The sequence below is a fragment of the Ranitomeya variabilis genome, chromosome 7 (genome assembly GCF_051348905.1).
Source record: "Ranitomeya variabilis isolate aRanVar5 chromosome 7, aRanVar5.hap1, whole genome shotgun sequence".
Classification (NCBI taxonomy): Eukaryota; Metazoa; Chordata; class Amphibia; order Anura; family Dendrobatidae; genus Ranitomeya; species Ranitomeya variabilis.
In genome coordinates, this window is record NC_135238.1 from 184,363,474 (window position 1) to 184,378,900 (window position 15,427).

The window sequence follows — 15,427 nt, forward strand, 5'->3', positions numbered from 1 at the left end:
GGCACTGGGAATCACGCCCCACTACGGCGAACAGCCTATCGAATCTCTGACCAGGTGCAGCAGATTATGCGCCAGGAGATCGATGAGATGTTACAGCTGGGGGTGATTCGACGGTCAAAGAGCGCGTGGGCCTCACCTGTAGTTCTCGTGCCAAAGAAGGACCGGACCACCCGGTTCTGCGTGGACTACAGGGGGCTCAACGCCATTGCAGCCTCTGACGCGCACCCAATGCTGCGCATCGAAGAGCTGCTGGAGAAGTTAGCTGGCGCAAAATACCTGACAATAATGGATCTGAGTCGCGGATACTGGCAGATTCCCCTGAGCCCCGAGGCGCAGGAGAAGTCCGCCTTTATCACACCCTTTGGACTGTACGAGTCCACGGTCATGCCCTTCGGCATGAAGAATGCCCCTGCCACTTTCCAGCGGATGGTCAATCTCCTGCTTCAGGGACTGGAGAAGTACGCCGTGGCGTACTTAGATGACATTGCCATCTTCAGTCCCTCCTGGGATGAGCACCTGCAGCATCTCGAGGAGGTGCTCAGGCGAATTCACCAAGCAGGACTGACTATCAAGCCAGGAAAGTGCCAGATGGGCAAGAGGGAGGTCCACTACCTGGGGCACCGGGTAGGTGGAGGCACCCTGAAACCAGAGCCTGACAAAGTGGGCATGATCGTGAACTGGCCCACTCCTGGGACCAAGAAACAGGTGATGTCCTTCCTGGGCACTGCAGGGTACTATAGGCGCTTTGTGCAGCACTATAGTAGCCTGGCAAAACCTTTGACGGACCTCACCAGGAAGAAGCTACCCCACATCGTCAACTGGACAGATGGCTGTGAGGGGGCCTTCCAGGTGTTGAAAACAGCACTGTGCAACGCCCCTGTGTTGAAAGCAGTCGACAGCAGTCGACCGTTCTTGGTACAGACCGACGCCAGCGAGTTTGGCCTCGGTGCTGTGCTCAGCCAGGTTGACTCGGAGGACCAAGAGCACCCCGTGTTGTACCTGAGCCGGAAACTTTTGCCGAGGGAAGTGGCCTACTCCACCATCGACAAGGAGTGCCTGGCCATAGTCTGGGCCCTGCAGCGCTTGCAGCCCTACTTGTACGGTCGCACCTTCACTGTGGTGACCGACCACGACCCTCTGCGCTGGCTAAGCACCATGTGTGGAACCAACGGCAGGTTGCTACGCTGGAGCCTTGCCCTTCAGCAATTTGACTTCACCATTAAACACAAAGCGGGCAAAGAGCATGGGAATGCAGATGGACTGTCCCGCCAGGGTGAACCCACTGAGGTGCGCATGGAGGCATACCATGGGGTTCTACCTCCCTAGCGCACGCAAAAAGGGGGAGGTGTCACGATATGGTATGAAATCTCATATAAGTAGTTTCTCTTGCTAGCAAGCTGTGGGCTAAAAAGCTCCCCTTCCCTTTCACTCAGCCAAGAGCTGCCTTGCCAATGTACATGGGGGAAGAGCGTTTTATTGCCTAAAGGAATTTTTACGACCAGGTTAGAAGCTTCCTCCAACAAGAACTGGATTCTAAGTCTCTAGAACCATGCGGTCCTTTGTTCCATTTTTGTAAGATATTAGTCAGACGATGTAAGATAGGAAAATGGTAGATATATCTTCTTATTCTCCCTCGGTAGATCTACGCATCACTCTAAATACGGGCGTCTAACTCCATCGGGTGAAGAAGTAGGGATTGCTCTGTAAATAATAGGACATATTTGATCTCATCGGAATGCCCACGATAATACGAGATGTATGCTGGGTATGGTACGTTTATGACATGTGCTGTAGCGAAGTTATAGAAATTAGACAAATTTAAGGTTGCCTTACTCAAACTGAAGAAAGGGGAGGGCGATCCTAACTCAACCCTTTCTGTGAGGTCACAGGCTGTAGGTTATAAAGTTGCTGGCAGGCTTCCAGGGGGGAGTTGTGAGTTTTTACCTGAAGCGACCTGACTGCGAGTGCTAATGCACTGGGATAGATGGAAACCCTCCTAGCCTGGTTGCCTGCAATGCTCTGAACAACTGTAAGTGTATTTCTCATGTTATTCCCTGTTTTTTATAATTACCTTGTACATATTTGCAATTGTCTCATTTGTAACATCTTTGTAAAATATTTAGATAAAGCACTGCCTAACCTTTCTGGAGTATAATATTCAATACTAGTTCGTTCTTTATGCTCTAAAAACGTACCCTGTCTCTTGAAGGGAAATTACGCTACTGTTTTGGGTTAGCTCCGGACCCGTTTAATCGGAGCTGGTGGCAGCTTACCGTGTGCAGGCTTTTGGGGGTTGTTTCAGCGACTGCGGCTTGATAATTATTGTTCCTGCCTGAGTGGGAGTAGTTATTGCATCGCTGCAGCGCGCCCAATAGCCAGTACATAGCAGGCAACGTTTCTGGCGACTAATCACCCTAGAGCATAAACTCACAGACATAATATGGAGAGGCGGCTGGTGAAGAGAGGGGTGCATGAGGAGGCAAGAGGACGACGGCCGTTTCGCGCCTACGCACTTCCACGGGTCCTGGACCCGTGGAAGCGCGCAGGCGCGAAACGGCCGTCGTCCTCTTGCCTCCTCATGCACCCCTCTCTTCACCAGCCGCCTCTCCATATTATGTCTGTGAGTTTATGCTCTGAATAAAGGACACTATTATACAGCATCATCGGGTGAGTGCCACTTCTGTTTCTTCATGTTCTGGATAAGATAAGCCCCCTGCACATGTGATAGCCGTCTGTTGGTCTAAAGTCACCCTAATCCGGGACATATTGGTGGCAGTGGTCAGAAATCCCTGTGGATTTCGTGACAATCTGCTGGCCGCAGCTAAGGGATCTTGACAGTCACGGTGTGAACCGTGACACCCCAGATCCGGGCTGTGCGGAGATCGGGGGTCAGAAATGTAAGCTCCTGCCGTTACCCCCACGTCCTGCGCCTCATGCCCCAGATCCGGGCTGTGTGGAGATCGGGGGTCAGAAGTGCAATCTCCTGCCGTTACCCCCATGTTTTGAGCCTCATGCCCCAGATCCGGGCAGTGCGGAGATCGGGGGGCAGAAATGTAAGCTCCTGCCGTTACCCCCACGTCCTGCGCCTCATGCCCCAGATCCTGGCAGTGCGGAGATTGGGGGTCAGAAGTGTAAGCTCCTGCCGTTACCCCCATGTCCTGCGCCTCATGCCCCAGATCCGGGCTGTGTGGAGATCGGGGGTCAGAAGTGCAATCTCCTGCCGTTACCCCCACGTCCTGCGCCTCATGCCCCAGATCCGGGCTGTGCGGAGATCTGGGGTCAGAAATGTAAGCTCCTGCCGTTACCCCCTCTGGGGCTGTGCGGAGATCGGGGGTCAGAAATGTAAGCTCCTGCCGTTACCCCCACGTCCTGCACCTCATGCCCCAGATCCGGGCTGTGCGGAGATCGGGGGTCAGAAATGTAAGCTCCTGCCGTTACCCCCACGTCCTGCGCCTCATGCCCCAGATCCGGGCTGTGCGGAGATTGGGGGTCAGAAATGTAAGCTCCTGCCGTTACCCCCACGTCCTGTGCCTCATGCCCCAGATCCGGGCTGTGCGGAGATCGGGGGTCAGAAATGTAAGCTCCTGCCGTTACCCCCATGTCCTGCGCCTCATGCCCCAGTTAGAAGTCCCACATGTGGGGGTCATTCTCTGTGGCTTTCTTGATACATGAAGCATTGGAAAGTCACCAGCAGATAAAAGGAGGAGTTTCTCCAGTTACAGGTTTCTACATGTGATGACTGGAAACATATTGTACTTCTTCACTGCACTGGTCTGCAATCTGTCGTATCCAGCAGCTGGGAAATGCCTTGATGTCAATGCTGGGGACAGGACATGATGGCATACCTCCCAACTTTTGAAGATGGGAAAGAGGGACAAAGCTTGCGGCGCGCTTTGCGCGCCGCGGCAAATTTTAGGTCACACCTCTGACCACACCCATTCATAACTAGCCACACCCATATCCACGTCCCAATCACACCCATTTAGCACTGCTGATCACACTTTCATAAAGAATAATTATAAACAAAAAACTATGGCCACACAGTGCTCCATACTGTATAATGGCCACACATGATGCTCCATACTGTATAATAGCCCCACATGATGCTCCATACTGTATAATGGCCATACATGACGCTCCATACTATTATAATGGCCACACATGACGCTCCATACTATATAATGGCCACACATGACGCTCCATACTATATAATGGCCCCACATGATGCTCCATACTGTATAATGACCGCACATGATGCTCCATACTGTATAATGACTGCACATGATGCTCCATACTGTATAATTTCAAAAAAAGCAGTAAAGCCGCACCCTATAATTATATAGTCTCTATGGACATCGGGGCGCACGTCCTCACCAGGGGGTCTATCCCAGACAGAACAACCAAATCCAATTTGAAGAAAAGGACAGCGCCACACCGGATAGTGAAAAGCAGCTCACATATTTATTCTGCCTCCTGCAGCAATGTTTCGGTCCAAAGACCTTTGTCAAGCATGACAAAGGTCTTTGGACCGAAACGTTGCCGCACGAGGCAGGATAAATATGTGAGCTGCTTTTCACTATCCGGTGTGGCGCTGTCCTTTTCTTCAATTTGGATTTGGCCATACTGTATAATGACTGCACATGATGCTCCATACTGTATAATGGCCACACATGACACTTCGCACCGTATAATGGCCACACATAGCTACTCCTACACACGCGGCTGCGCTCCGTACACACACGCTCTACTCCATACACCTCGTACACACGCGGCTCCGCTTCGTACACCTCGTACACATTTAGCTCTGCTCCATACACCTCATACACACGACTCCGCTCCGTACACCTCATACACACGGCTCCGCTCTGTACACCTCATATACACGGCTCCGCTCACCTCATACACTCAGCTCCGCTCCGTACACCTTGTACACATTCAGCTCTGCTCTGTACACCTCGTACACATTCAGCTCCGCTCCGTACACCTCATACACACACGGCTCCGCTCCGTACACCTCATACACACACGGCTCCGCTCCGTACACCTCATACACACGGCTCCGCTCCGTACACCTCATACACACGGCTCCGCTCCGTACACCTCATACACACGGCTCCGCTCCGTACACCTCATACACACGGCTCCGCTCCGTACACCTCATACACACGGCTCCGCTCCGTACACCTCATACACACGGCTCCGCTCCGTACACCTCATACACACGGCTCCGCTCCGTACAACTCGTACACACTCCGCTCCGTACACACACATGGCTCCGCTCCATGCACCACACACACACACGGCTCCGCTCCATACACCTCGTACACACACGGCTCCGCTCCGTACACCTCGTATACACACGGCTCCGCTCCGTACAACTCGTATACACACGGCTCCGCTCCGTACAACTCGTACACACTCAGCTTCGCTCCGTACACATTCAGCTCTGCTCCGTACACCTCGTACAGACACGGCTCCACTCCGTACAACTCGTACACACTCAGCTCCGCACACATTCAGCTCCGCTCCGTACACCTCATACACACACGGCTCCGCTCCGTACACCTCGTACACACACGGCTCCGCTCCGTACACCTCGTACACACACGGCTCCGCTCCGTACACCTCGTACACACACGGCTCCGCTCCGTACACCTCGTACACACACGGCTCCGCTCCGTACACCTCATACACACACGGCTCCGCTCCATACACTTCATACACACATGGCTCGGCTACATCCACACTGTAAACACCTCCTGACCCCACACATAACAGGCAGCACATCACCAGGGCACGTGCTTCTCACCAGAGAAGGGGCTGTGTGAGCCCTGTGCCAGTGCTGCATGGCGCTCACCTGCGGGTGCCCTCACCAGGGCATGTCTGGCTTCCCTGGCAGTGATGGAGGGGCAGCGACAGCACAAAGCCTCATTAGGTGCAGATCAGTAAATCTGGACACATTTCTCTGCACGGTGAGAACTAGTTTCCTTACAAGCAGAGCAACAAGCAGCCTGCTGCAGCACATGGCTACTGAGCACGCCCACTCCAGCTCATTATCCTGCTGGCACCGCACACAGGGGCAGGAGGGTCGGTGTGCCTGCTCGTCCTGCACAACATCCAGCAGAGCTCCTCGTCTTCCTCCTCCAGCAGATCATGACCCCGTGCCCAGCGCTGGCAGCGCCTCCTTCATGCCACAGGCAGGAAGCCCTAAGAGTAAGACTCAGGAACATGGGGAAGGGGCGTGGCCTAACGCAAGGGGGCGTGACGGCAGCTTCTCCTGTGTTGTATGCGGGATCAGCGCGTCGGGCGCTGGACAGCAGGACAAAGCATCAAATCCGGGGCAATCCCGCAGAATGAGGGACGGTTGGGAGCTATGTGATGGGGGGTTGTAGTTTTAGAGCCACAGGTTACGGACCAGCACTATGCACAGCACTGTTATCTGCGACTGAGCGCCGCCATCTTGTCGGAGCCCGACCGCACAACGTCCGCTGTGAGGAAGAGGCAGTGCGGCCTCTAGTGACGGGATCGGTGACCCGCAAACCCGGAAGTGCTTCCTCGGACGAGAACTGTTGGGCTGAGACAGTTTCAGTTTCAGTTTGTGCTGCGGAGACTGACGAGAAAACAGAGTCCGGACACCGGCGGCTGCATGGACCGGTGAGTATCCGTGACCGGGCCTGTGGTGTACACACGGATATACGCCTGCTGTATACTGCTCCCCTGTATACCTCCCCCCCCACCGTCACTGCCCTCCACAGTCACTACGGTTGTGGCTAAATCCCAGTCGGCTAAAGGACCAGGTCCTTCTGTGCACTGGGATTTAGCTTTCTCACACAGAGTGGGCTATTTCCCAGTCGGCAGAGGGACCAGGTCCTTTAGCCGACTGGGATTTAGCCTGCTCTATATAAGAATGCTAAATCCCAGCAGATAGAAGGACCCTTATTGTATATAGATAGATATGAATACTGTCATGTGATTTTTTTGCAGTAATATTGAGCCGCAGCCTGGATATGACATCTGATTACATATTTATTTATATGTGACAATTATACACACAAATTTTCCCCGTAATCCCAGTGTGTACAATATTCTGCGCCAATCTCATCCTCGTCCCGTTTTATTTACTGGTGATCATTTTTGTAGATCACACAACCACAGATTTTTTTCCATGCATGCACCTAGGAGTGTTTTAACCCTCAGGCGATTTTCCGTTTTTTAATTTTTTTTTCCTTCCCATAACTTATTTTTCCATCCACATCGCCGTTGGGAATTTTTTTTATTTTGGCGGGACGTTCTTATTGATACCATTTTGGCGCGGATACCATGTTTTGATCACCTCTTATTTCATTTTATTGCAATGTTGCGGCGACCAAAAAAAGTCATTATGGCGTTTCGAGTTTTTTCTCGTTATGCCGTTTACTGATCAGATTATTTTACATTTTGATTGGTCAGACATTTCTAAACATGTCAAGTCCCAATTTGTGTATTTTTTTAATTGAGCAAAATCAATATTTTTTCTTATATTTCTATGATATATGACGTAACTGCATCATGCGTTGTGAAGGGGTTAATACTATAATTATTGGCCAAATGGACCAGGTCCTTCTGCCGACTTGGATTTAGCCTGCTCTCTGTGAGAAAGCTAAATCCCAGCTGGCTAAAGGACCAGGTCCCTGTGAGTGTTTTAATACTAGACCTAGCAGGCTAAAGGACCAGGTCCATCTGCCGACTTGGATTTAGCCTGCTCTCTGTGAGAAAGGTAAATCCCATTTGGGTAAAGGACCAGGTCCCTGTGAGTGTTTTAATACTAAATCTAGCAGGCTAAAGGACCAGGTCCTTCTGCCAACTTGGATTTAGCCTGCTCACTGTGAGAAAGCTAAATCCAAGTGGGATAAAGGACCAGGTCCCTTGGAGTGGTTTAATACCAGACTTAGTAAGCTAAAACACCAGGTCCTTCTGCCCACTTAGCTTTAGCTTGCTGTATATAACAAAGTCTAGTGGGCAACGCAGTCCACCAGTGATTCACCAATCTGATGCACTGTGATGATTCCACGGTTCACTGTCGGACATCCGTACTGTAGTGCCCCTGTCACGCAGGGGGCAGTCCGGCAATCCAACCTACTACAATGTTTCCGCCAGGTTATGCATATTGCCGGTCACTGTGCTCCTTGACTTCACCTCAAGTGACAGCTCAGAGGGTGCTGTGATAACCGCAAACTGTCATCTCCAGTGACCTCACAGGTGGCGGCTTCCATGCCACCCTTAGTGTGTGTACGGCGGACACGGGGAGGGGTCACGTTTTATGATGTCACTATGGCTTCTGTATGTATTGGAGCAGGGGATCGTCTTGGGACCTCGATGTGGATTACGCTGGACCTTGTGGATCTCATTGAACCTGCAGGTGTTTTTTGGGGGGGTAAATGGGTGAAAGAGGGTGTCTGTTTTTATATTTTAATTACATGTTTTTAATCTGTGTTTCTTTAGTTTTACTTACAGTGTTAGTAAACGGGGTGTTTCATAGACACCTCTCTTTTACTAACCCTGGGCTTGATGTCAGCTGTGATTTTTGACAAATCACAGTTGTAATTATACTTACAGCCCTGGCAAAAATGAAGAGACCACTGCAAAATGTCCAGTTTGTCTGATTTTTCTCTTTATAGGTATATTTTTGAGTAAAATGTAAATTGCTCTTTTATTCTATAAACTTCTGACATGTCTCAGAATTTTCAAGCAATAAATTTATTATTTTTTTCTAACAAAGAAAAATGGTCAAAATAAAAAAAACCCAGTGCTTTCAGACCTCAAATGATGCAAAGAAAACAAGTTCATAATCATTTAGAAACAACAGTACTAATTTTTTAATTCAGGAAGAGTTCAGAAATAGTGATGAGTGAAAGTGCTCGCCACTACTCGTTCCTCGCCCAGGTATCGGTGTACTCGGCGAGCAGCGAGCATTTCCGGTATTATTCGGCGGTAACTGCAGTCTCCACCCAGCAATTTTGGCGGACTTAAGAGACCCAATCACGGTGCAGGGATTGTCTGCCAGGCCATGAAACGCCGCAGCCATCTTTGTTGTGGTCGTGCAGTGACTGGCTTGGCCGTACAGCATCATCCCGAGTATAAGAGACCTTGTGCCGCCCTGCTCGCCGCATGCTGTTCCTGTTTCAGCGAAGAATAGGGAGAGCTGCTGCCGAGATAGGGTCAGAATCGTGGTTTTAGAGTTAGTGTAGGCCTGCAACTCTTACATCCACAACTCCTCAGAAACCAAAAGTCCTTTGTAGGGCTAATTTGTGGGTCCCGATATTGCAGCGCTAGGCAGGCAGGGCACAGCATATCCACATCAATGCAAGGTCTGCAGGCACTGTATGTGCGTCTGCAGCGCCCCAGAGTCCTGGTCATTGCAGTAATGTCGCTCTGCCACTAAGGGGAGTGATGTTATGTCTGATTGCACTAAAGGAGTTTCTCTGACCAGGTAACACTCGCACTACACTTCACACTCCGGCCACCAGGGGGGGGGGGTGGTTCTATCTAATAGGCCACTCCTCACACTCTGGTAAAACTGGGGGTTGGACAGGAAGACAGAGAGAAGTAACTGGGAAGAGCTAGAGAGAGGACCTGTCAGGGATGGGATCCTGGCAGACTCCTAAGAGCAGAACTAACGAGTGAACAACGGGAATACAGAAAAGAGGCATTAGGACCAGAAGGAGTCGTGCTGTTAGACCGAGGCAACATCCTTCTGAGGCGCAAACAGTCGGTGGCCGGAACGCCGAGCAAGTAAGAGACTCTAAGTACTACTGCAAACCACGGCCGGACAGCCAATTATAGGTTGGCTGTCTCACACAAATCACCTAAGCAGACAACGGAGGCAGCTGTAGGAGAGGGGCGACTCTAGGGTCCCGGAAGAACTCCAGGCCTACCCCATCATACGGGTGCTTCCTACCATATCACCTGGGGGACAGAGAGAACGAACATCAGAGACAGACAGAATCAGTTGTGAGGACTATCCCAGGAGCTCAGCAGGGAAGGACTACAACACACAGCGCTAGAAGGGAGACACTGATTTCCACCTGTAAAGAGAACTCCTGATGTGCCTTTGGACCGGCCGGTCTCAAACAGCCCTGTTGACAGCGCTCTGGACTGAGGACTCTAAAACCTTCAGTAAAGAGGTAAAGAGACTGCAACCTGGTGTCCTCGTTATTTACTACGACCTACACTGCGCTGCAATATCACCACCATTTACCACCACCTTTCACTGGACGCCCCTCAGCAGGGTCACGGACCGGGTCTAGCCACCGTGACAACCCCAGAACAGAGACTCAGAGGCCCGGTACCGGGTGCCCCTCGGCCATGCGGCAGTGGAGGCGCTCCACGTCCATTGCTCCCACTGCATCCCTCCCAAAGCTCCATAACCGCCTGCTGCTGCTGCAGCTTCTTTACTGTCTATATACCTATTTCTCCTTTTTTTTTCCAAAAATCCCCCCCCCCCCCAAAAAAAAAAAAAAATACAGTCTGTTCTGTCAGACTGAGGCCTGTTGAAAAGTTATAGTTTGTCAGGCATACGTAGCATAGTTGTCTGTGCGATCCTTGTGCTCCCTTTTTTTTGGTGTTTTAAATTCACTGAAAAAGGCCTCATATATCTGCGTCCTCCATGTTTGGTCATTGGAGGCCTGTGTACTTATTTTTTGACTGTGTGATACTCAAATTCTATACGGCGCTATTTCGTATCAAAAAATTCAAAGGCCACAGATTTGCCAGTGTGGTATTTCCGTTAGAGCCGTCATATATCTCTGTGCTCCTAGTTTGGGCATTGGAGACCGGTGTACTTATTTTTTGGCTGTGTGATACTCAAATTCTATACAGCACTATTTTGCATGAATTAACTTAAAAAAATTGAATACAGTCTGTTAGGTCAGGCTGAGGCCTGCCTGGTGTTTGGGTTTGAAAAATCATAGATTTGCAGGCATACTGATCACATATTATTTCGCTACTAATAAAGACATTTGTGTTGAGCATTTGAAATAGTGCAGTAGTCCATTTAAAATGGTTAAGGCAAGGGGCAAGGGACAGGGAAGTGGATGTGATGCTGATGGTGCATCCAGAGGATGAGGCCATGGGCAAGGTGAAAGTGGGCAACAACAAAGACCCACATCTTCTCTCTCGACATTCCTGTCCCAGTTTCTAGGGGACCACAGGACACAACTATTGAAGCCAGAGCAGTGTGTATCGGTGGTTGGCTGGATAGCGGAAAATGCTTCCAGTCACTTAGCCACCACCACCTTGTCTTCCACACAGTCAAGTCTGAGTAGCCGTGAGTGAGGCCAGGATATTCCTCACCCTGATCCTCCTTCCTCCCACCATGCCGAGTGCCCTGAGACAACTGATCCCACACTTGGACACTCTGAAGAGCTGTTCAGTTTTCCATTTCAAGATTCAGAAATCTCTCCCAGTCAACTTGAAGTGGGGAAAGATGAGATCGCATGTAGAGCTGCCCAAAGCTTTGACCAGCCCCAGTCACACGAAGGCAATGGTGGGAAAGTGTCACAAGAGGTGGACCATGATGAGACACAATTTCTAGAAAGTCAGGAGGAGGATCAGAGTGCAGATGTGGAAGACGAGGTGGTGGATGACATAGTAACTGACCCAAGCTGGCAGGAGGACATGCGTAGCGAGGACAGCAGCACAAATGGGGAAGGAGGCATATCCCTCAACAGGCAGGAAGAAGCAGTGTGGTGGCCACAGACAGAGGGCATGCATCCGTTCCCTGTAACGCCAACATGAGTGAAGTTGCCATTCCACCTGTGAGATCTTCCAGAGTCTGGCTATTTTTTCAAGACTCTGCCGATAACCCTAAACAGGCCATTTGCAGCACCTGCCGTGCCTGCTTCAGCAGGGGTAGTAAAACAACCAGCCTGACCACCAGCATGATCAGGCACATGCAAGCAAAGCACCTGACTTTGTGGGCCGAACCCCCAGGCTCGAGGACCACTGCCTGCTGGTCACACCACTGCTTCTTCCACTGTTTTGCATAGAAGCCAATCCCAAGTACACCGTGCATGTGAAGATGCCTCTAGCCCTGCACCTGTTGTGGCCCACAGTCAAGCAGCACCATCAGCAAGCCCGTCCACGTCCTTGACCCAGCACAGCGTTCAGTTGTCTATAACCCAGTCTTTGGAACGCAAGCAGAAATACCCAGCCAACGCCCCACAGGCCACAGTCCTCAATTCTAATATTTCTCTTCTGCTTGTGCTAGAAATGCTGCCTTTTAGGCTTGTTGAGACAGAAGCATTCCGCAACCTGATGGGGGCGGTTGTCCCAAGGTACTCGGTCCCCAGTCGCCACTATTTCTACCGGTGTGCCATACCGGCATTACACCAGCATGTGTCCCACAACATTACCCGTGCCCTCAACAATGCTGTTACCGGGAAAGTCCACCTAACCACGGACACGTGGACAAGTGCTTGTGGGCAGGGACGGTACATCTCAATGACGGCACACTGGGTTAACATAGTGGAAGCCGGGACCCAGTTGGACCTTGAGATGGAACACTTCCTCCCCACGCTGAGGATTGCTGGCCCTATGTCAATCAGGGTTGCCCCCACAGTCTACAGCTCCTGCACCTCCTCCTCTTCATCCTCCATCTCTGAAGTCAACACATCAGTCAGAAACTGGAAGCACTGCAGCACTGCCTCAGTCAAGCGGCAACAGGCTGTGCTGAAGCTAATCTGCATAGGTGACAAACCGCACAATGCAGAAGAGTTGTGGACCGCGCTGAAAAAGCAGTCAGATGTTTGGATGACACCACTGAACCTTACAGCCAGGCATGGTCGTGTGTGACAATGGCCGTAACCTGATGGCTACTCTGAGGCAAGGTGAGCTCATACACACACCTTGCTTGGCCCATGTGCTTAACCTCTTGGTTCAACGATTTCTGAAAAGCTACCCGGAGCTGCCGGATCTGCTAGTGAAAGTATGCCGTCTGTCTGACCATTTTAGAAAGCCAGCTACAGCTTCAGCCGCCCTTGCCATGCTTCAGCAGCGTTTTCAGATTCCAGCTCACCGACTATTGTATGATGTCCCCATCCCCACGCGCTGGAACTCTACGCTGCATATGTAGGAAAGGATTTGTGAGCAGAAGAGGGCCGTTGTTGACTACCAACATCAACAAGGCCATCGAATTTCAGATCAGACTCCACACATAAGACCTCAGTAGTGGACATGGATGTAAGACATATGTAACATCCTCCAAAACTTTGAGGACTGCACTAAGATGGTGAGTGGTGATGATGCCATAATTAGCATCACTATCCCGCTTCTCAGCATTCTGAAAAACTATCTGCTCACAATCAGAGAGGATGCATTGCAGGCGGAGCACGAGGACATGGAGCAAGGAAACATACAGGGAGATTACACTCAGCCCAGCCTCATGTCTTCTCAACCTGGATTGTTAGGCAATGAGGAGGAGGAGGAAGAACAGGAGCTACTTTCATGTGCTATAGATGGTACTACAAACACATCTGTATTAGCTTCTGTTCAGTGGGGATGACCTGAGGACAGGGAGGAGGATGAGGACAGCATCATCAGGCGTCCTGTTGATGAGGACACGGAAGTCTTGCCTGTTAGCAGTCTGGCACGCATGGCTGACTTTATGTTGCACTGTATTTCACGTGACCCTCGGATTATCAAAATTTTGGGTGACACTCATTACTGGTTGGTGACACTTCTAGACCCACGCTACCAGGAGAACTTTCAATCTCTTCTGCCTGAGGCAGAGAGGTGTGCTAAAATTTTGCAGTACCACAGGGCCCTTGTAGCGGAATTACTTAGAAAATTCCCATGTGAGAACGCTGGCAGCAGACGTCAAGGGTTTGTTGTACAACCAAGGACTCCAAGCAAGAGAGAGACAGAAGTACAATCCAGCTCAGGCAGGGGAACAATGGCCAAGTTCTGGGACAGTTTTCTCAGACATTCCCATTGTGGCGGCACAGAGGCAAGGGGCGCTGTCACAAGAAGTGCAATGTTTGGGAAGATGGTGAGGGAGTACCTTGCAGATCGTACAAACATCCTCCGGGATTCCTATGTGCCTTTGAATTATTGGGTATCCAAGCTGGACACGTGACATGAACTGGCTCTCTACACCTTGGAGGTCCTGGCCTGCCCTGCTGCTAGCGTTCTGTCAGAGAGGGGTTTTAGTGCCGCTGGTGGAATTATAACAGAAAAGCGCATCCGCCTGTCAACTGAAAATGCTGACAGGCTGACTCTTATAAAAATGAACAAGGCCTGGATTGGGAAAGTCTTTTGTACACCACCAAGTGAAAACAGCGAAACATAACCTCAAATACATTCTCTCTTTTGGGGAGGCGTATTCTCATGCACCTCTTCACAACCCCACATGGGTATACGCTTACAGATTTGGTCTGTTTGTTCTTATCCTCATCCTCCTCATCCAGAACCAATATATCACCAGGGTGAACATGGTCTGTACGGTGCATTTTGGCCAAGGATGCTGTGATGGCACTTATTTTTTTTTAAAAAAGGACAACACATTGGGGAACTGGGCATGACATTACATTGGGCCTACTTCTTAACTCGGTCGCCTGCAATCTATCCTGTGTCTGCCAGTAGATCACCAGGGTGAACGTGCTCTGTACGGTGCATTTTGGCCAAGGGGGCTGTGATGGCACTCTCTTATTTTTTTTAAAAAGGATCCCACATTGGGGAATTGGGCATGACATTCCATTGGGCCGACTTCTTAACTCGGTCTCCTGCAATCTAAAATGTTCCTGCCACTAGATCACCAGGGTAAACGTGCTCAGTACTGTTATAGGCCGTTGATATTTGGGCTAGGGGCATGCGATGGCACTAGTGTACTTTTAAAAAAGGTACCCCCATTGGGGAATTGTTTGGCAGATCATGCACTGCATTACAAGTCTCAGAGACCCACACCACTACATTGGCCCTAATTCTTAACTGTCTCCTGCAATGTCTCTTCCTTATCTCCGACGACATGACCTGGGTGAACATGCTTTGAATTGTTATAGGCCCGTAAAGTTTGGGCATGGGTGGCTGTGATGGCAATAGTATATTTTTAAAAAAGGTACCCCCCATTGGTGAAACCAGATCCTTGATGGCAAACACTTCACATTTGTGTACCTTAAAGAGCTCACTGGAAAAGCTCCTTTTTGTGTTGCCTGGTTGCGCAAATTGGACACAATACACTTCATATAAATTTGATAATGCAATGATGTTAGTTTGGCTCAGTAGTTTATTACAAATATTTCTTTGTCCACTATATTAGTTTCTCTCCTTGAGAGCCATAACTTTGGCTGCCTCAAATGTACAAATGGCGATTTGTAAACAAGATTTAAATACTTTATTCTATACAACACCAGAAGCAATCACTGACCCATGTAGGTATAACAACTCATGTGAC

The 15,427-nt window shown here is 50.2% G+C and overlaps 1 protein-coding gene across 7 annotated transcripts in view; it reads left to right on the plus strand.

Annotated features, from left to right (window-relative positions):
• Positions 1 to 15,427, plus strand: part of LOC143784332 (NEDD4-binding protein 1-like) — a 385,710-nt gene that overhangs the window by 332,701 nt on the left and 37,582 nt on the right. For 2 of the 7 annotated variants that reach the window (XM_077272503.1, XM_077272508.1), the window contains exon 1: positions 6,611 to 6,654. The exons of 1 other annotated variant lie outside the window; for it this stretch is intronic. Coding sequence is in view for 1 of the 6 variants with exons in the window: in XM_077272499.1 (XP_077128614.1) it covers positions 6,379 to 6,654 (276 nt within the window). In the remaining 5 variants the exon portion in view is untranslated. Of the gene's footprint in view, positions 1 to 6,305; positions 6,655 to 15,427 lie in introns of those variants that run through there. 4 more of the 7 variants (XM_077272499.1, XM_077272502.1, XM_077272501.1 and 1 more) reach the window with 4 other exon arrangements.